This window comes from Crocodylus siamensis, chromosome 3 (genome assembly GCF_052110815.1).
Source record: "Crocodylus siamensis isolate JL-2025a chromosome 3, ASM5211081v1, whole genome shotgun sequence".
In the NCBI taxonomy this organism is placed as follows: domain Eukaryota; kingdom Metazoa; phylum Chordata; order Crocodylia; family Crocodylidae; genus Crocodylus; species Crocodylus siamensis.
This window is the reverse complement of record NC_143397.1, coordinates 74515138-74537308: the sequence shown is the minus strand read 5'-3', so window position 1 is coordinate 74537308 and position 22171 is coordinate 74515138. Positions and strand designations below refer to the sequence as shown.

The 22171-nt window shown below is 39.4% G+C and overlaps 1 protein-coding gene across 2 annotated transcripts in view; it reads right to left on the bottom strand.

The window, feature by feature from the left end:
* Positions 1-446: 446 nt before the first annotated feature.
* SPTLC1 (serine palmitoyltransferase long chain base subunit 1) overlaps positions 447-22171 on the bottom strand; it is a 58621-nt gene continuing 36896 nt past the window's right edge. Inside the window, exons 8-15 of one of the 2 annotated variants that reach the window (XM_090038516.1) lie at positions 20210-20299; positions 19899-20006; positions 15855-15953; positions 15464-15560; positions 14610-14664; positions 6922-7039; positions 5835-5908; positions 447-4336 (exon numbers count right to left, since the gene is read on the bottom strand). In XM_090038516.1, coding sequence (XP_089894642.1) covers positions 4243-4336; positions 5835-5908; positions 6922-7039; positions 14610-14664; positions 15464-15560; positions 15855-15953; positions 19899-20006; positions 20210-20299 — 735 coding nt within the window. In that variant the 3' untranslated portion in view covers positions 447-4242. The remainder of the gene's footprint in view (positions 4337-5834; positions 5909-6921; positions 7040-14609; positions 14665-15463; positions 15561-15854; positions 15954-19898; positions 20007-20209; positions 20300-22171) is intronic. The other variant, XM_090038517.1, reaches the window with a different exon arrangement.

The following is a 22171-nucleotide window of genomic DNA, read 5'->3' as shown; positions in this document are numbered from 1 at the left end:
ATACCTAGTAAGAAACAGATTTTGTCTCAAGAGTTTTTAATCCAAAACTGACTTCTCTAGCTGCTGCTTCCCTGCCTTGAAAGATGCACTTCATATTTACCTGTCGACTTCCCCATGTTCATCCACATGCTTAAGTATGAGAGAGGGAGATGGCAGGAAACTTTCCCTTCCCCCAGTAAGGTGAGGTACAAGAGGTAACACCTTAAGGAGGCTGCAGACAGAGGAAGAATGCTGGGAAAAAGGGAGATCTGACATCATCATCATCATCAGGATGGGTGTGGACTTCTCAAAGGGCCTCTCAAAATCTTGGGATTTTCTTATCTGAATCTTAAGAACATTTTATCAGGGTATCTGCCTTACTTTTATTATGCATATTTTGGAATGATCTAGCACACAGAGGAATATCAAGACAGACCTATTAACATGAAACTGCCAAGGAACATAAAAACACACCAAAAATGTTCTCCAGATACTTCCTTTTATTGGGATACTGAAACAGTTTAATGCACAAATGCTTTGTGTTAACTCTAAATATTTCCTTTGTTCAAGCAACATTTACAGCTCACGTATATTTCTTGAATCATCTCTAAACGTGAAATACGTTTGCAGTAGCAGCTTCATAGATCGGTGACTGCCAACACCCCACAACCCTGTTTAAAATAAGGTCCAGATGGAGTGACAAAAAGGAGACAGTACACTATTCTCTGCAGTGACCTGGATCACATTTCAAAAGTGTAAAATCAAAGTTGTTCAGCCATACCTTCATTTCTTTCTTAATGTTTTCCTTATGTATTCTGCCCTCACCCAAAAATAATGATTTCTAGCATAAATAAAAAAGGGGAATTGCAGATTTCCTTATAAAAGCAATGAGCTAAACTAATAATAATAAAAAAAAAAATCAATTATTTTCAAATGTTCAAGTAAACTACGTTTTTTTTTCTTTCTTTCCTTTTTTTTAAATAATCTTCCAAGTAGTTTCTTCATCCCAATATTTTACAGTATAAAATTTATAGTTCCATACTACTCAGCTCCTTTACCTTCTCAAGTATTACAAATTATATTATTTCATAACTAGCCTATTTAATTAACAGGTCAACTTAATAAAGTTTCCCCACTAATTAGCTTCAACATGTTTTGCCCCAAGGTACCAGATGTTAATTTCTATTAAAAGTATTAGTGCAAGTTACTCTTGATCAAATATACTTTTAATCTGTACTTGAGGTATATTAGCCTATAGTCTTATCAAGACAAAGTTCACTTTACTAGAGCTGTAAAAATCAGCATAGATTTAAGTATCTGGATCTTTAACTCCAACAGAAGTTCAGGATAAAGCACCTCTGGCTTTGATCCACCTTTGGCTAACACATCTTATGCTTTGTTTTTATTTAACAGGACTGAATCCTGTTCCCATTTTAAGAACTATGACATCTGAAATGCATAAAAATAGGGAATTTAATTCATAGTAATTTACTTTATAACCACAAATCAATTAAAATGGCTTTCCCCCCTCATCTGTTAGTGTATGCATCTTCCAGTATGACAACACTGAAAACTAGTCCTAACAAATTTCTAATGACTTCCTAAATTAAACAGAATCACTTGTCATCCTCTAACTCCAGCCAACCTCTTTATAATCACAATTAACTCCATCTGCTTACTCTGTCAAATATTAAGAAACATAAGTTAAAAAAAGTATCAGGATGGAAAGACCAGTTCTGCCAAAGCAGGCACAGATGAGCTCTCTCTGTGCCAATCAGGACTCTGTAACCTCAGAAAAGTGGTTACATAGCCTGTCAGTAGGAATGTGCACTCCAAAGGAATTCAAATACAGCTAGTTACAATCATTACACTTCACTATTATGAACCAAGTGCACCATCAAAGGCAGCAATGGAGGCAAATGATCCAGTCTCAAAATAACACATCAGGTTTTCAAGTGAAATTAACTGAGAGTGCTTTAACCAATTGTAATAGCATGCCGATATCAGCAAAATTAGACAGACTAGAATGCCCATTAAAAACAGAGGAGAAAATACCTTATGATAAAGGTTGCATTTATTCATGGCCTTTGAATTTGTCACAAATTTCACCGTTTAATAAGAAGCATGCTTAGCCTCTATTATATTTTTGGTCCTTCAAATATCAAGGAAAATCCACTCAAAGGCAAACAGAACACAAAATTAGTCATCTGCTCAAGTGTGAAAGAAAACACAAGTACACTGAGTATTAAATCTGTAACTTAATATTACAACATTACATGTGTGCTATGCTTACATGTCATCCTGCTCCTTCTATGTTGACACAGTCCCAACCTTGCATTAATGGCTTGAGCTTGCCTGACATGTTCAACAATGCAGTTGTGTGTTGTGGATTTAAAAAAAAAAAATAGCACAGTTAGTGGTAGGGTTCAATTCTTAGTCCTGTCACAGGATTTTGCTGAGGGACTTTCGGCAAGTCAATTTGTCTGTCCCTCAGTTTTCAGCTCACCTCTTTCTTTAGGTTGTCAGCCCTTCAAAGTCCTGCTATATTATCACAAAGTGTGTTACGACATGGCTTTCTGTTTTCAGTACAGACTCGTAAGTATTTGTATTACCATAGCACTTCTGTGATTCCTTCACATTTCAGTGAAGGTCTCCAGATGCAATCAATGTCTTTAGGGGCACTGCTCTCATTGCCAGTAGATTCAGTCATGAAAGTTCATGGAAGTAAAGTTCACACAACTTTAGGTGGTGTATGTGAGTGCATATATCTTGAGAGACTAGGAAAGACAGCCTACAAACAAGTTTGCTGTGTACTGAAAAAATGAGGCTGTAAAGTATCTCATTTAGAACATTCAACAAGGCAGTTAAACTGTGTGATAGGTGAACATTTCAATCAAATGTATGTTTAACTTTTTTATTTAATAAAGTTCTTTCCCAAAAATAGTACTGTAGTCCTCATAGCAGCAACCAAAAAGGCACATAAGTATAAAACAACCCAAAATACAGAACAGGCAAAATACAAAGTGTTTTCAAAACAGTCCTTCTAAAAAAAGTCCTGGAATACTTAAGTGATGGTTCTTGTTTTATAAAAAAGTTACAATTTATTGTCACCACCCCCCATCAGCTGTTTTCTCAATGACTGGTACACTGTTTATTGTAAAATTTTACAGCATTGCCCCTTAGGTGGAGATTTTCAAAAGCACTACAGGGATTTAAAATATATAAAGTTTAGGTGCATTTCAAATAGTAATTGTACACCTAAAATCCTTTAGATATTTTGGAAAGTCCCACTCCAGATTACACTTTATTGGCAAGCGAATCAGGAATTTAACTTTTGAGATGCTGTTTTAGTACATCCCACATTGCTTGAATAAACTATTATTCAACATTTTTTCAAGTTATTCATGTCCGTCTCTTTTTTTCAAGACTTGTTTTTAGGTTCCTGACTGTACACACCATATGAAAAGCAGCAAATTCCAAAGTTAAAGGTCATAATTTAGGTATATGACTTAATAGTTAAAAGATTCATCCATAATATGTCAAATGCATATATTCACAGGCCCAATACATTAAGGAAACAGTATTAGATGTGAATTTGGCTGGTAGGTAACAGAATTAAATGGGCAGGGATGCTTAAGAACTGATTTCAGGAAACATCTTAAAGGAAGCAGTAGTGTGTAAGAAATTAAGCACTCAGTACATTACAACAATAAAATACTTAAGTACTTATATTGTTCAAAATAATGTCTTAAGAGATTATTTACCTTTTGAAAGTATCAGGAGCATCTTAAAATAAGTAATATGTTAAACAAATAATTAAATGAAGATGTTCAAAATTCCTACATTCTCACAATGGTCATTGAAGTTACATATATGAAACTTTTTAGAAGAAGATGAGCGTTTGCAAATATTTAACTCATTTAGGGGCTGAGGGAAGGAATTTAAGGCTTTTAAGAAAAAACGGGGGGAATACTTGGATGAAATGATAACAACCCATTTAAATGTTGCAAAAAAGCAGAGTCTAAACTCCGTATGTAGAATGCGTGTGTACGTGTTTGTGTGCATGTAGGAAATAATGAACTTCATCATTCAGCCCCTCGAACCTGTACCATTCTGTAATAATCCTGTTAATCAACAAGCTTTCCTTTCCACCAACGGACAAGCCATAAATAGCTTAAACATTTGGAATGGAAACCAAGAGATCATACTTTGGAACATGTGTCCTTATATGAAAAAAAAAAAAAAAGGATCCAAATCAGCAGTCTAATTCAGTACAGACTGTGCAGCTTCCTTGATAAGTGATGCAGCTCTGTCCAGTTCTTGTTCTGTTTGCTCCACTGTTACCACTACTCGAATACTGAAAAAGAAAACAAGAACAATTAGCTCCTGTAATGGCAGATGTTTCCACCTGGGCTTTTTAATTTTTTCTATATTAGTTTCAATATGTATCAGGATGAAAGCAACTTCCTTGGTCAAAGGTAGCATTTGGGCCATAGATTCATTCAGTATGTTAATAAGCAAACCATATGGCATATGCTCCCAGGCTCCCCCTTCTCCAGCAGACTTTGCTCCCATGGCTGGGAGCCCCATCAGTTGATCAGAGCTCTCAGCCCCAGAGGTGCACCATAAGCTCTTAAGGCTGAAAGCTCCAATCAGGCGATGGAGCTCCCAGCCACGGAAGCACGTGGTGGCCCTTCATGATTGGGAATGATGATTGCTTCATAGTTGTTAGGGGCTGAAAGGGACCCTACAGATCATCAGGTCCAGCCTGACTGCTGATGGGGCTCCCAGCTGTGGGAGTGCACATTGCAACCCTACAGCTGAGAGCCCTGTCAGTGATCAGAAAGCTCAGCTGCAGATGAGGAGAAAGAGGCATGCTGCATTTTTTGGCTCAGAGCTCCATCAGCTGATCAGGGCTCCCAGGGCAGAAGCTCACTGTCCTCCCCTCAGCTGAGAGCCCCAGACAGCTGACCAGTGCGCTCAACTTCTGGAGCAGTTGGGAGCATGCTCCAGAGGCTGGAAGCACTGGCCACACATTCAATTAAAGGTGTGGCAGGAACCAGCACATATATCTATGTAATAACGCTGTCGCTTATTCTTGGTTTTATCACACTATTAAATGGATGAATGTGTGGCCAGGTCACTACTTAAGATGCGATTAACCAGTCAATCATGTCTTAAGAGTAACGTGTGTCAGGGACCATAGTGTGCCACTTGTCCATCACTCAACATCTCAGTCTCGCTTTCTCTCAAGATCAATGAGCATTTTATGAAAAACTGCCTGGCAGGAAACTGGGGTATAGCAAGCCATTTGAGACAATACAATCATCTATAACAGGGTTGTCAAATATACAGCCTGTAAAACCCTATCACGCAGCCTGCAGTGCTGCCCTTTGGTCTTGGACTGAACCCATACCGCATGTGATACATGCTGGACTAGCCCTATGCATTGCATGCTGCATACAGGGCCAGGACCAACACACAGGCTTCAGGTAGGATCAGTCTGGGGCCTGTGTCGTATATGGTGGGCACCAACCTGGCCCCATCCACTGGATCTGGCCTGCTGGGCTGCTCTGTGGGCCTAATCCAGCCTGTAGACCAGCCCTGCACCACTCATCTGGCCCATGAAACCTGATGAATTTGACACCCCTGATCTGTACGATTCAGCTAATTTTGATATACCTGCTATTTACAAGACAGGCTGTAATACCCATCTAAAGTTCTACTGTTTGCATGTTCTCCCAGTCTTCACATTGCAGGCTATTAAAAAGGCTTAAAACAGAAAAGGACTGTTATTATAATAAGCTCTCTCATGCAAACCAGATAAAAAGAAATATTCTCTGAATTTTACTAACCTAGGTGGAGGAAGACATTTTTCTTCTTTCTCCAGATAGCAGGCCTGAGTTAATGCAATACCACTGTTCATACACTGCAGATACACAAATTTATCAGTTAAGCCACTGGAAACCAAAATGTACTACATTAAAACACGGTCTAAACAGTATTTACATACTCTGTTTAGAAGACAAATATGGCAAGATTTTGCACAGCAAAAAGAAGTGGGGATCAAAGCCAGGAACACTGAGTTCAATATTAGAATTACTGGAATGCTAGGGTTTGGAAGGGCTCTAACCACTGCACAGATGCATGAATCACTGTTCTTAAGTCAGACATACATTTATTCAGACTTTTGGAAAACATTTAGTGAAGAACATTAACCAACTTTCCTAGGCAGCTTGCCCCAGTGTCCCTCTCTTCTTACAGTTAGGAAGATCTTCCCTACAATTTGATTTCAACCTACTCCATTGCAGTTTGAACACACTGCTTTCCATCCAACTTCCTGAGTTTGCTTGCTTTAGCACTCTTACAAAACAGAGCATTAAAAACAATAAAAACAACCCTGTATACACTGAATCATTAAGCTTTAAGTTTTAGAAACCTCAGATAAGGCGGGTTTTTTTTTGTTTGTTTGTTTTTTAAGTATTGGTACAGAAGTATAGCTTTGATATTTCCTTGTACAGATGACTGTCTTTTGGGAGTTCTGAAGTTAAAATGGACTGAGGACTGTTATCTTAGGTACTTCATGGATCTCAAGTCAGTGGGGGTACTTTAAGTACTAAGGAGTGGCTACATCACTGATTAGGAAGCTAATCAGTTTGAAAGTGCTACTATTTAAGTTACTTAACCATTTACACGGTTAGCAAAATATAAAATAAAAGAGGGATAAAGGAATCAACTATGTCAGGAGTCTCTACTTTTCTTCTATGCACCAATATTTCAACGTATCCTTGAGCATAACGACTGACTTCTTTTACAATGATAGCGCTGTACTGGTGATACTTACCACTTTTAGCAGAGACATGGCCTCTGTCCACATGTAGTGATTACTTTACTAGTTTGCTTAAAGACTAATTATGTTTTGATTGAAAAAGGGACACTTACATAATCTACAATTCTCTTGAGTAATTTTATGTCACTCTCTCGAGACCCCTGGCTCTCTTTCAGCTGTAGGTGAATTGCTGGAGAAAATGACACGCCCACTACTTTTAAACCTGAAATGCTGAAACAAATCAAATACTTTTAGCGTCCAGCCTATCAGGATAAAGAATCTGAAAGTATATAAATGACCTTCAAATACAGTTTTTTGATGGTTTTACCTGAACGCCTGTATTAAACAGTTTAACATTAGGAGCATATTACAAATCTACAAGGAAATCTGTGGCACAGAAAAGTTGTATACCCTTTGACTTGTCTATACAAGCAACCACAATACAAAGTAAGCTATAGAACAGTGTGACAACTCATTGAAAGCATTTGATTCTTCAGCTGAATACACCTCCACTTTCTATCATGTAGAAAACCTGCTTGTGGTGAATTTGGCCAAGATAAAGTCCTTATTTTAGTTCAGTTGTATTTCTTACTACAACACCTATCCTGACATTCTTCATCGGCTTTTCTCCAACTGACTTTGTCTAATTTTTCTTGTTTTACTTTAATAACTTGTACTACTCCAACAGAACGTACAACAGAAATGAGAATTCACTGCTTACATTTCAAATTGCCACAGCTAATGTTAACCTTTAACACAATTTTTAAGTAAGTTTAGGGTCTTTCCTTAGGAGTTTTATAAATCTAGTTGCATTAAGCCTATATATTACAATAAACCATTTGTTGTTTTTCAAGAATGGGATGCTTTCAAATCTTTTCAAAACACAGAAGGTCAGTTAGTTTTGCCAAAAAAATAGAGCTAACCACCCCAAATCAGTCTGTTTTAAGCTTATGGGAGAGGCGGGGGGAATGGGGACAGGATGTTTAGCATGGCTTTTTACCTATTTAAGGAAGGATGTGGAAAAACAGTATTTTGTTTTGGGCAGTGAATTAAATTAGCAGTTTCTCCAGAGAGAGATGATAAACAGCTTTTATAACATAGTAAGCATCACAAAAAAGCAACAGTTACAGTACATTTGACAGATTTTACTTGGTAATATAGTGGCTCATATGTTGTAGATTTTCCTGCTCACAAAGAAGAGTGTTAACCAGATTCCTGTAAAATATGGTCACTATAGACATGAAATATTACCCCTGTTACATACAGTATTTTATACATCCTGTCAAGGAGATATAGCCAATATTCAAGTAGGACGGGGGGGGGGGAAGGGGGGGGAGTGGAAATCAACTGCAAACCTTTGCTCCCAAACAACATTTCATATACGTTAACTATACATCTAGTATCAGTCTTAACTTAGACTTCCTGACCATGGTCAGCTCGTACTACGGATGATGTACAGGCAACCTCCGCTTAGCGCTTTTAAATTGGTTCCTGAAAAACTGAGTGTTAAGCAAAATGTGTGTTAAGTGAAATCAAAACTATCTGATGATACAAGATGGTGACCGCAAGTGTTTTTAATGACCTAAGATGGCAAATGCGAGTGTTATAATGAAAGTCACTGAGTGCTAAGCGAAATCAGGTATCAATTTAAAATGACCATTATAGTGAAATAGCACCAAGTGAAACAGTGTTAAGCAGGGGTTGCCTTTACTGTAATTTTACAATTAATTTTCCTATTAAGCAGGACAGCTCAAGGGACAGAGTGCCAGAGAAATACTGAATTAATAACACTGTGGAAAGAAGAGAGGTTTTTCAGGCATGAAGTGTGCCTTGTATTACTTCCACAAAGCTTCACTGAAGGGCCCAATTTTCAAAGGAAAGTCAACTGGGCCTCCCATTTGAAAGCTGCAGAACTGTAGACACTACTGTGTCATGCAGACATTTACATATGTTTTCAAACATACAATACAAGGGTGCTTCTTAAAGTCAAGTACTTAAAGTGTTTCAATATTGGCATACATCCCCAAGAATGCTGAGGAAGACAATGGATGGTAAAGCCACCCAAGGCAGCGTAAGGCTATTCTACAAAGTAGAAACACAAATGGAAATGTATATTGTCACAGATGGCAGGGTTTAGGTTCATTCCTTAAAAATTACCTAAAGCTAGAGAAGCAGAATTCTAAAAATGAACATATGGAAAATTTAGCCAAACAAGATTTCACCATGCCAACTTGAACACAGAACTAGAAAGCTTCTGTGGAGGTAAATACTTTCTTAGTTTTAAGACCAAGTACAAAGTTCTGATAAAATTCTGTGAATGCCACATGCCATTGATGACAAGGAGATTTTAAGGATATGAGTCACAAACACTATAATGATTTTTGCAGGTAACTGAGTAACATTCAACCATATTAAATTTAAAACAGGTAAAGTGTTTAGGAACAAGATCAGAAAGAAAAAAAATGGGGAAGTGAGAAAAGGTGGGCAAGAGTGAAGGTATTTCAGAGCAGGAAACTCTCTTTGTATCACTGCCAATTCAAACTTTGAATCTCACTGACTGTCCACACAATACTGCTTTGTCTTAACTATACACTCAACTCAGAGTGCATGCAAATCCCAATCTGGTGCTTAATTTAAAGTTCCTCCTGTCAGTAAGAATTCTTGTTAACTAACCTTCATCTGACTCCAGCTGCCATCCAACCAATGCTGAACAATAAGTTTAAACACGGCTCTTTCAGACAAAGGGCAACTTACTGCATGTAAAAGAAGAATTAACTGTGTTTTCTTGTGGCCTTTGCTTACATGAAATAAAATCCAAAAGGAATATTTGTGAATAAAGGAGTATGTGTAGTACAGAGAAGTCTGCAAAAAAAAGGGGTTTTTTTAAAGTAGGATTATCTTCATTTTCTGCAGAAAAGAGATAATGAAAAATAAGAAAATAAGAAACAAAACTGAACCTTGTCCTCTGATCTCTACCTGTCTGCCTGTCTACCAGGACTGACAGGGAGCAGGAAGCTGGAGCTCTCAGGGCTTCAAGATGTCAAGCTGGAAGCAAAGTCCTGAATCTGATCAGGGCAGCCAGGCCCTCGACCCGAGAGCAATATCCCTGGTGGTGCTTCCTTGAAAACAGGGACCATGGAAACCTTGGGGCCCACAGCAGCCTCCCAGGTCAGCCAACAGGAAATTAAATAGATTTCCACCATGACCCTGGCTGAATATTATTAGATGGATATATAGTATAACCTCATAAATCCAGATATAAAAAAAATTGGCACTTTTTAAAAATACAGTACATCAGAGAGGGAGCAGTGGGGGAAGCTTGTATGCAGTGGCTACCACCACCATCCACCACCCCCTGTTGCTCTTCCCTGCGTGGTCGCTGGTCCAGGACTGGCCGCCGCCCCCACATTACTGGCTGCTGCTCCAGTTTCAAAAATCCAGAATTTTCACATTTCTAGCAGGTGCTCGGTCCCAAGCATGCCAGATTGATGAGGTTATACTGTATTTTTGCAAAACCATTTCTGTAAAATATTTAGTTTCAACAAATCTGCCTTCCCCTATGAAAAATTTTGGAAAATTCTCTACCAGCACTATGGAATAAATTTGAGTCACAAGATTTTAAAGGATATTCTCCATTTCTCTTGTTCCTTTCCTTAGTTTTTCCAATTTAACAATAAAATACTGAAATTTTCATAAAGCTATTTCCTAACTCCAATTGCTTCATGTACCCTGTTTTTAAATAAGGCAGAGAAATCATCCAACCTCAAGCATCACTACAGAAGAATCTAGTTGAGTGACTTGTCCCTGGTGCCTAGGAGAAGATGTCAGACACTACAGCATGGAGTAATCAAATGACTTTATTGCAGGGTTTAAGAATACTCTCCTTCCCTCCATAAGCTAGTTGTTGACATACACCATAAAGCTGAAGGCCTCTTCTCACTATTTTATTCTCTTGCTCCTTTTCTAGGGTATTAGTTTGAAATTAAATTACATGTAAGAGCAGTTTGAATAATTTCTTCCATTAAGTTTTTATGCATCTGCTATTGAATTACGCAATTTTCTAAATTTTCCAATGCTGTCTAAATGAAACAACTGTCTCTTTTGCAAGTTATGCCACCCTGGTGTTCAACCTTTTTCCTGGAGGATTTGAAAGAAATATTAATTATCTGTTCTAGTACAGAATACTGGGAAACCCCACAGTTAATCATTTTCTAGATTGAAATTTAATATATCTTTGGACCACTTCCTAATGCGGGGGTGCTGAACCTCTGACCCACAGGCCAAATGCACCCTGCAGAGCCTTGGAATATGGTCAGTGGGGCTCCCCACAGGTCAGGAAATTTGGCAGTAGAAATTAGTACTGACACCCCTTCTCCCCACTGGCAAAATCTCAAGCCCCAAGCAGTGCGTTGCAGCTAGGCCACAACCCTCCCGACACATTGCCAGATTGGAGCTAGGCTACACCGCCTTCCTCCATGAGGCTGGGTTGGGTCCAGGTTTCACTCCCGCCACCCCCATTCCTTTCTCTCTCCCCCTCTGGGGCCAGCCCCATGCCCCCTTTTCTCCCTGCCTGTCCTATTCCTCCCACAGGAGCTGGGCCATATCCACTTCCTCCATGTAGTTGGAGCAGGCTAGGCTTCCCCACTCCCCCATGGCAGGATGGGGCTCCACAGCACCCACTCTGGGTACTGGATTGAGTCTGGGCAGATCTAGCTTGCACAGGGACTAGGTACCACTGTTCTGATGCATGACAGTATTTACCTTCACAAAAAAATTACAGAAAGTTGAGATTTAAAAAAAAAAATGCAAACAGCTTTTAGCCACTATTTTGTTGTAGTTACTAGGAAGGTTATTAAAATAAAGGTACATATGGGGGTTTTTGTTTGTTTGGGGTCTTTTTATTTATTTTACAGTCTTTTCTCATAATTTCCCTATATTTATATATAAAACCCATTTTTCTCGATTCTGAATTAAGGCCCTCTAATGCATTTGTCAGGAGCATTACAAGTTTTCAGTACAGCTACTGACCTTGGTGTGACTGAATTTTCCTTTCCTTTTTTTAAGAGAATTTGGCACTTCTTTGAACTCCTTCCAAACATTCAGATAATCATGCAGCCCTGATGATTTATTGCTCCTCAATTTATTCCGTCAATTGGCTTTTTTGGTATCGCAACCTGACAGTACCTCAATTGTAGGATATGAATAGGTAACCTGAATGAACAACCACACACACACCTACCTTGTATTCAATGTCTTTAGGCAGCCTTATTTGCTAGTTCTATTCTGATAGAATTAAAACACTTTACTTTACACTAGTTTCCAAAACTAAACATGCTAGTAAATCAAGTAGCACGCTGTTGCTATTTGAACATGTATTGATAGGAATGACACTACGTGAATGAGGATGTTTCTTATGTGTTCTGCACTAGAAGTCTGGACACAGTAAATGTCCATCTAGGGCTTTGAAATGGTTGACAAAGAGTGAGAAGATAGGAGAGACTGAGGACTGATCTGAGAATTACACAAGAAAATTTCTGCTACAAATGGTTTTTGCAGTCTCCCCATTAAGATAACTCACACCATGCATGCTGTAGTTTTGCATAAAGTACAAGGGCCTGCTGGTTGCAACTTTTTAGTTACGGCTGCCTATTGTTTCCAGTCTAACCCCTTCTCTGCCACATCTTCCAGCCTAAGTTGTTGCATGCTTGATCTTTGCTCAAAGGTCAACTTTTAAGTTTTAGATCAAAAAGAGTTCGGCTATTTTTCAGCATCAAGCTACTCCTCTTCCCTCTCCCCACCAGCTGTCTTTCCTTGATATTTTTTATTAACTATTAGATATCTGACTAGGTAAACCCTCCTGTCTCTAAATACCAATAATGAAATGAAATAGAGACTGTAATATGGTATAAAATCCACTGTTTTGTTACTGTCAGTGATGTAACATCAAGAAATAAAACTGCCAATCCTGGAAGCCTAGGATTCTGATTAAACTGGCAAGAAAACAATCATATTTCTGCCACAACCTGCCCATGGTTCACTGGAAGTTCACTGAAACATAGATGCTTTATGAAAACATTTGTTTGAACAAATGGACATTTTCCCAGTGAAAACGTTTCGGTGGAAAATTCCTAAGCTATTCTAATTAAAGAATTTTAAAAAACCCACAGTTATAGAATAGTGTAGTTATATACCTGTTAAGCCCATTTTACCTTAAATTCCAATTTTCAGTCATCAAATACAACTTTAAGTCACAGTACCTGTCTCTCCTTACTATTACTTATAAAATACCAGCACATTCTATAAATCTTTGAAACAATAAGGCCTTCAGCCCAAAACAAACGCTATCGACAGCAGACAAATGAAGGAAATGAACTTGTTTTAAAATGACATGATTAATCAAAAAACAAAACTTTAAGCAACAAGTGACTTAAGATAACCAGAAAATTTCCTACACTGAAAATAAGACTACCTGGTAAATGGCTATCAGAAATGCAGGTATGAAGAATGCTGGTTAACACAAATACCATTTTGAAATAAAAAGCAGATGGTTAGAAATAACTGATCACTGATAAAAATCCTTAAACATTAAAAACTGTGTAATTAAAATTGGGTTATAGATTACTGCCATGCACTGATGGATTTTTTTAAAAGAGTTAAATATGAAACAAAGCTGAATTAGAATTATAAATTAAGGAGCATATACCTTTTATTTATTTTTCAATCCCTTATTTAATTTTCAGACCTAGAGCAATTACTGTGCCATAAAACTACTGTTATATTTTTTTTAAAAAACCCCAAAACTCAGTACTGGCACTAACTTTGCTAGTACAGTTTTCTCTTAAACAGAAATTTTGAGATAATAAGCTATAGTGGCAAGGTTTACTCTTTCAAAAAAAAATCAACAGCTCCGTTATTTAAAATCTAAACTTCAAGTGGCAGTTTCCATAAGCATTAAATTTACACTAAATTATAACATAGTTTTTGTCATGTGAAGAAGCATATGCTGTAGACTGGAAGCATTTTTTGTGATATTAATTTGATATGTGATGACTCGGGTATTAGATGTTATACAAGACATATTTACCAGTCTATGTGAATATGCTATACGTGGTCAGTCTACATTACACTACTACAATGCTATATTGCTGTTGGTTAGAGATTTAAATTAGAATTTCATCTGCAGGGACCTGAGAACATCAATGCATTGAGACATTAAGCAAACAGGAGATAATCTCACTTCAAGATCTGTAAGTAGACTCAAAAGTTTCAGACTTAGACTAATATGCATTTTTATTAGCCTTGTATATTAAGATGACATATTTGGAGAATGGGAAAAAATGGAAGCCTTCTTTCCCTTTTAAGTGCTACAGTGCCTCCTGGCAATCCTCTCTCAGGCTACATATCAGAACAAGTGCAAATTACTTGGAGAGGGAGAGTAAACTGCCTGGCACTGCAGCACAAATATGTATAAATGGCAAAAAGTGCATCAGCATGGGGTAAATGCTGGTGGTGCACTTTTGAACTAAAACACACAGGTATTTTAGTTCAAAAGTGCACTGCTGTCATTTTCTCTGCACTAACATGCATTTCACCACTTATACAACTGCATGCAATGCAGTGCCATGCACATTACCTCGTGTACAGAGCAGACTCAATTAATCGAATCTGCTCCGACGCACTGGAGATCCAGTGCGTCACAGCCTGAAAAAGTATGCGTATAAATGCCTGATGAGTCCTTTTCCAGAGGTATCTTTATAAAATGCTAAGCAAATTGATGATGGTCGAAAAATAAAGAGCTTACCCTTGCAAAGCTTTGTGAACCCGCTTGCATTTCTCTCGTAAAACCTGAAAAATGTCTAGACAAAAGAAAACGGATTCAGTCTCATTTCTACTTTATATTTCTAAAAAACCACAATAAGCATTTGTTTTAAAATGAGGTGCGGTATAAGCTTTCAGAGCTGCTTAACCCTGCACATTCCCATTTCCAACATTATGTAAGAGGCTTTGAAAAGTGAACTGCTGTGCCATTTCCCTACACTTAAACTATTCCAGGACGTATAAATTCAGGTCTTGCTCATTTGATCCAACTGATCCTGGATCATATAGAAAGTGCTAGTTGGAGGAAAGAAACAGAAAAGAAAAATGGGAAAGGAGCCTTGAATCATGGGTAATACTCCCCTTCCCCAACTGACCCCCCACCACTTAACTGTCCTTGAAAATTCCCAAGTATCAACTAGGAGGAGTGAATTAACAAAACTGATGTTTTAAAACTATTTTTCACTACAAATTGAAAAGGGGCTCCTTCTATGGCTCCTTCTACATCTATATCTCACTCACTGTCACTGAGGGAGAAAGTGCAAGAGCTATGATAGTGTAGCATAAAAAAGGAAGAGTGGGAGCTAAAACAAGAAGAGCTAAAGAATGCCAGGAACAGAAACAATGGGAAGGGAGCGAAACAAATCATTTAACAAAAGGGTAAAATAAATGAGGAAGGTAGAAATTAAAAGGATAAATAAAGAGTGACAGTGGCAGAAAACTGTGCTCAGAAGCCTTTAATCTTGAACTTGGATGGTCATTACTGAGACTCAAAAGGGGGTGGGGGGCAGAAAACACATTTTGCAATATCTTGAAGCACTGTTTCTCCAGTTAAAATACCTGGATTCTCTTCCATGATGTTGAGGGCCTCAATAGCAGCAGCAGCTAACAAAGGAGGTAAAGAGGCTGAAAAGCAGTACCCCTGACCAGATAACCGCTGAGAAAAGCAATAAAAAGACAACATTTCAGTTTTGTTTATTCATGATACTACAAAGAATCTTTAATGTCATTTGATTTAAATAACTGAACACCAAGCTATTTCTGTTTCAGTAAAGCATTTAACAAAAAGTCCTCCAATTCATCCACATAATTTTTTGGAACAAGAGGGTTGGTATGTGGAATAAAACTGCATGCAATCAAGGTGTAGCTTCTAAATGGAAGTTATTAAAGCACTGGTCTCAGTAACCCAGCCTGCTACTCCACTAAAAAAATAAAATAAAAGCTGGCTTACCTGATGGTCTATAAGAAAAGATCTTCCACAGCAAAATCCTCCAATAGAAGCAAGGGAATTCTCCATGTTTGCGCTAATGAGATCTATATCATCAATCTGCTATTTGATGAGCAGAATAAATCAGAGGACAAGATACGAAAGGGGGTTTTTTTGTTATTAAATTGATGCTATTTGCAGAATAAACTGCAATTCAAATAAATACCATACTTTAACATTTATGAATACTGGAAAAGTTTCAGCAAGCTGCCACATATGCATACAATATCAATTACAAAGCACAGTTGAAGTTAGCATAACAATTTTTGACTTACACAAATAAAAGAATATTGGCTACATATATCATTTATTTAGATCTGTTCAGGCATGGTAATGTATGCAACATGTAAAAAAACAAGTTAGGTCATTTTAGGCTCCAATTCAGCAAAAAGTTCAGAAACACGCTTTACTTTAAGCAAAAGTAATCCTACTTAAATGTGGCATAATTCTCATACATTTTAAGTTAAAAACATGTTTAATTGGACTGGGGCTTGGATCCTTAACTGTCTCATTAACTCAAACTACAAGAAAGTTCTCCTTTGTAAGATATATGGTAATGCACAGAGATCTCTACTGCAACAAGCCTTTGCTCTGAATAAACAACACCGATAAAGACTATGAATGCGTAAAGGAATTTAACATGTAAGCCAACCAAACTTTATGGCAATTCTGCTTTTGTTTTACTTCCTATAATGTTTGTCTTACTCTTTTTTTTTTTTTTAAATATAGTATGTAGGCTGTGAGAGTCAAGAAAGCAAATGATTAAGAGACAAATAGGAAGAGGCAGCAAAGATGGGCATGGCAGAGAAGTGTGTGAAGGAACTAAGGGAATCAGTAGAGAACAAAGAATACCAGAGTTCAGACCACCACACAATTCAGCCCACTCATCATTCATAATGGTGCAGAAGCTCCCTCTAAAGTACTGATACTGTCTCCCAGAGGTTTTCTTTCCTGTCCAACTCGCATAACTAAGGGAGAGAATGGCTGCAGGGGCCTTGGTTATACAAATCATCCAATTCCATGTTTCTTAGTACAGGGCGGCAGGTTTTCCTGAGTTGGGAATACCCCATTATAGGCTTCAACTTTAGGGCATGGACAAACATTTACTTGGGAGAGCTTCAAAAGGGAAAGGGAAGGCCCCTGCTACTCTTTGGGAACGAACAACAGCTGTTTGACTTTTATCTGCTCGGTGTACATGATGTAGTGGTAACTGATAGGCTAAATCATCTCAACTTTAATCCTGGATGATGCAGGGCTAAAATTGGAGCAGTTTTGCTACACTTGCATGGCTACAAACTCTGCACCTGTAATTGGAACAACCACAGCTGCTGAACTGTCCAGAGCAGCAGCTCCTACTCTCCTTTTCAAGGCATGTCAGGTAAACATTTATTTGTGCTCTCAATTTGCTAGCACAAGAAAGTCCTATGGTCATACCAGGACTATAGGACCTGCTTACAAAACATGTGGAGGAAGAGCCCAGATGCCTTTATTTGCAAACCACCAAATCCCCACTGGAAGAAAATGGGAAATATGAACACATGGAGGGGCGCTTCTGACTTTTTTTTGAAAGCGTAAGTTTATAGGGATTCTGGCTGTATTGACAGAAAGCCAAAACAGCATATGGGCCAGATTTTATATAGCAATTTAAAAAATATACAATTTCTCTCTTGGAATGCAAGAATTTTAGTTATTAAAAAATGTTAGAAAGTTTAATGGCTCCCTTGAAGAGTCTTTAAATCTGAAGACTCAATTCAGTCTATGTTAAATATAACATTTAAGTAAAAAAGTGGAACCATCTTAACCAGGGCATTCCTGACTGATACTCCTTTAGTACCTTTTAGTTTTCGTTTTAAGATACTTTTGCCCAATCCCAGCCTCATGTCATGCTCAAGTGCAGGCTAGAACAAATTACAGGTATGATAGATAGTCACCATTTTGTTTAGCCGCCACTGTTTTAGTAAAAGGATATCATAAGAAAGCCTTGGGAAGTCATGACACGTGCCAATCTATAACATGGATTTTTTAAAAGAGGATTCTCCGCTCCCTACATTTTATTTAACAATTTTATGGTATTTAAAATTAAGATCCAATTTGACCATATATGCAGAAGTCTAGTACTATGCAAATTGAAGAAGCATGTGTCTGTGTGTTTACGTACAAACACATATGCATGAGACAAGTACTGGGTTAAAAATTTCCCTGTGTAAAATATATCCACTTCCAGATGCAAAACACACTGTCACGGGGCGGGGCGCATGAGCGGCCGTGATCCCTCTAGCGCCCCTACCGTGCCAAGTAGGGCGACTCAGCACCCTCTACCTCGCCCACCACGTCTTGATCTTAAATAGTTCTACAAGGGAGGCTGCCTTATTGTCCCCTTGGACACGGTGCCCAAGTATATCCCCTCCCCTATCCTGGGTGTACCGACCTGGTGCACCCCAACCTTATGGGCTACGCGTGCTTCCAACCTCCCCTTTAGCAAGCCCCAAGCCTTGCAGCTGTACCGGACGTTCTTGTGTCGTATGCTCGCCCCTTCCTGGGGTCTCTCAATACGCGCACTCCCTCTCTCTGGGGTCCCTCCATATGCGCGCCTGATATACTTGCCCCTCCCAGGCTTCTGTTCACCCTCTCACCCTTTTCCGGGCTTCTAGTCACGCGTTTGGTCCTCTCCGGCCTCTAATCGCGTGCTCGGCTCTATTGAGCCTCGCCCTCCCTGGGGCCTATGCCACGCTTCCTGTGCTCCTCGCCCTCCCTGGGGCCTATGCCACGCTTCCCGCGCTCCTCGCCCTCCCTGGGGCCTATGCCGCGCTCCTTGCCCGCACGTGGGCCTGTGCTCGCGCTTCTCGTGTGTCTGCCCGCACTGAGGTCCTCTACGCCCAACTCAGGCTTCCCGAGGTTGGGGCTCAGGCGGCCTTAGCCTTACCTGGCCCCCAGACCCGCCTTCTCGGGCCTACGCCCACTGGGCAAAATACGCGCCCCCCACGGGGCCGGGGTCACGACACCCCACAACGTCACGCCTCTCTCTGGCACTTACCCACAGTGCTAGCTCCAGCACCAATCACTGTGCCCTACCAGGGCACCTAGGAACCCCCCCCCCCACTCCAGGGGAGCTCCTAATGAGGCTTCCCCCACCCCTACAGCCTTGCCCGGTCCTCCGGTCTCTCACTCCGGGGCTTCTCGCTGCCCCCTATCAAAGCTGCGTCCTCTACGGCACCAGGACCCCCTCCCACGCTACTGCGGGGTCCCTATGAGGCCTCCTCCACCCCTTATAGACTCACCCGGTCCTCTGGTATTATACAAACAGCCCAACAGCAAAGCAAAGCTACCAGCCAACCGGCTCTAACTCAAAATAAGCCTACCGGCTATAACATAGGGTCCAGGCCCACCTGGCCCTCTTGCAAAGGCGTCTCAGTCAGGGTTCTCTCCACCCTCTCCATGGTGCGGCCCCTTAGGTGCTCAGGCTGCACCGCTCGTCTCTGCTCTGCTGGGCTCTCCTGCACCTCAGGCTGCCAGAAGGGAACTGCTGCTAGGCTTTGGCCTGGGCTGTTTATAAAGTCATGTGACCAGCCTGGCTGCTCCGGCAACCAACACCTGTGCTGTCTTAGGGAGCTTCAGCAGCCCTTATTCCTAATGTCAGTAGCAAGCACCCTAGTGCCCTGCTACACACACTATCCTCAAAGAATAAAAAATGGCACATCATTATTTCTCTTACTCTAACACGAATTATTCAACAAGACTTTGCCTAAACACATTTTATTCTTGGAAACAGAAGTCTGAGCCAAATTCAAATCCAGAGTGAATTGTAACGGGATATTATGGAAGAGGAGAGAGAGGGAGAGAAGACACATAAAAAGAGAATAGTGCAAGTTGCATTCTTCTCCTATCAGAATTCAGCACAGTAAGTAGAACTGCAGCCAAGTGTCAGCACTTGCCCTTCTTTACCGCTCCTACCCACACCAAAAAAGCCCAGAAAGAAACAAAGCTTTAGCGACATTTATTATCACTTACATTTATTCCAAAGTGTTCAGTAACTCCTCGCCCATGTTCTCCAAGGACTCCAAAGGAAAGGCTTTCCTCCAAAAAGATCCTCACTTTGTATTTATACTTCAATTTTATCTGGAGATTTATTCAATGGTGCAAAGGATACAAGACAGTCCAACGTTACTGACAGAATTCGGGAAAAAGTAAAAACACAGTGTTCCCACAGTCATATGAAAGACCCTATAAATTGTCCTGAATATTTTAGGCACATTAAATGCACCAAGTACTCATAACATAACATACAGCTTAAGAAATAAAAGAAAATCAAAACTACTTACCAATTCTGGAAGAGGACAAATATCTCCAGTATTCATATATAATCCTTCCACCACTATAAACCTGCGAATTACACGGGCTTTACGAGGATTCTTAGGAAACAAAAACATGCAGTTTCAGTATATACAGATTGTTACTGACAACAGAAGTTTGTTTGGTTTTTGTAAGAAAAAAGATAATCACTCATTTTGTGATACATTTATATCTTACAAGTTAGCACTTAAGCTCTAGTAATAATGTTAAATAACTCATAGGTGGCTAATTTTCTTTGGTTTTAGTGTTTTTTTTAAAGTTCCTGCATCTTGCATCAAATTTAAGTTTCTCTGCCACTAAGTAGCAAATCAGTGATCGCTGACAGCGAAATGGCAGTCCTAAGTGGAAGAAAATATGGGGCTGTATATTTCAAAATGAGATCTCTACAACACAGCCAATAGAAACGTTTAGAAAAAAAGATCTTTATAATGTTCTCATTTACGGTTTTTCAGCATAAGGTGACAGTGGTTAGTTTCTCAATTTAACAGGATCTTGTTACTAAAGAGAACCTTTGTTCTATATTGTTCTGAGTGCACATCTGCCTTCTTTCCTTTAAAAGAACCATAAAAATTGCATTAATTATCCATGTGCTTAAGCTGTAAGCAGGACTCTTTACAGTCTCAACTTATGCTTACAGATTTTTGTGTATGTAATAAAAATATCAAGGCAGAATTTTTAATCAGTGCAGCTTTTAATATTTCTAGTGCATTTAACTCTTTGGGTCCTTTCCTGGGTTATTTGATTCTTTTGTAGGACAACTTAATTACCTATATTCAAGAAAAACTTTGCTTCTAAAATGGAACCTGAAAACACGGAGTTGACATATAACTGAAACAATTCTGTAACATGGAACTAAGATATTAATAAATTATAAGGCTAGAAGGAACTATCATTATCAGTCTGCCATCTAATGCAGGCTTTTTCAGTTTCATTTTAAAACTGCTGGCAATGGAAAAAACCACTACAACCTTTGTTAACATTCTTTCAATAGTTTATTATCCTTACCTAAAAATTCAGGCATTATTTTTAATCTGAATCTCTCTAATTTCAACTTCCAGCCATTTAATGTCATCTTCTGGAACAAAGAATCCTCTATGTCATTCTAGCCACTAGAGCTGTGCAAAGCTTCGGTCACTGATTTGATCTGGCAGAGATTTGGCCTGATTCGGTGACCAAATCTCTGAATCAAATCAGGAGCCACTTTAATCTCTCCAACTCAAATCAGAACCCTCTGAATCGATTCAGAGAGATTTGGAAAGATTCAATGATTCGGCAACTAGTGCCTCCTGGGTCTGGGAGGGCACCCGGGGTCCCCCCGTGGCTAATCGTCGAGCTGGGGGGGCAGCATGCTTGGTGGCGGACTGGAAGTGCTTGCGGTCCACTTCTGGCCTTGCTGCCAAGCCTGTGCCCCGCCCCCCATCCCCCCCATGCTCCTGTGGGATGCTCCATCTGCCTTACTATCACAGTGTTCACGAGCCATGCCTGGTACCTGAAGGTACGTAGAAAAAACATTTAAAGCTGTGTCTATGGCCACATCGCTGATTATCTGAATCAACAATGAATCTTCAAATTCGGCCAAACTGAATTGGGGACAGTGATCCAAATGAACTAATCAAACCACTGTCCCCAATTTGGGCCGAATCTGAATCCAGATAGAATACAGCCTGTTTCGCACACCCCTATCAGCCACCTATACAGGCAATTATAGATTTTGATTAAGTCAGTCCTAACTGTTAACCATTCATGTGGCTCTTTTCTGACTCTTCTCTGATTATCAATACCCATCTAAATTACTGACACCATAACTAGACACAGTATTCCAGCAGTAATTGCCCCACTGTTAATACAGAGGTAATAGAACCCATCTACATGTACTCAATATTTCCTTGTTTATATACAATGGTTGCATTAACACTTCTGACACCACACAG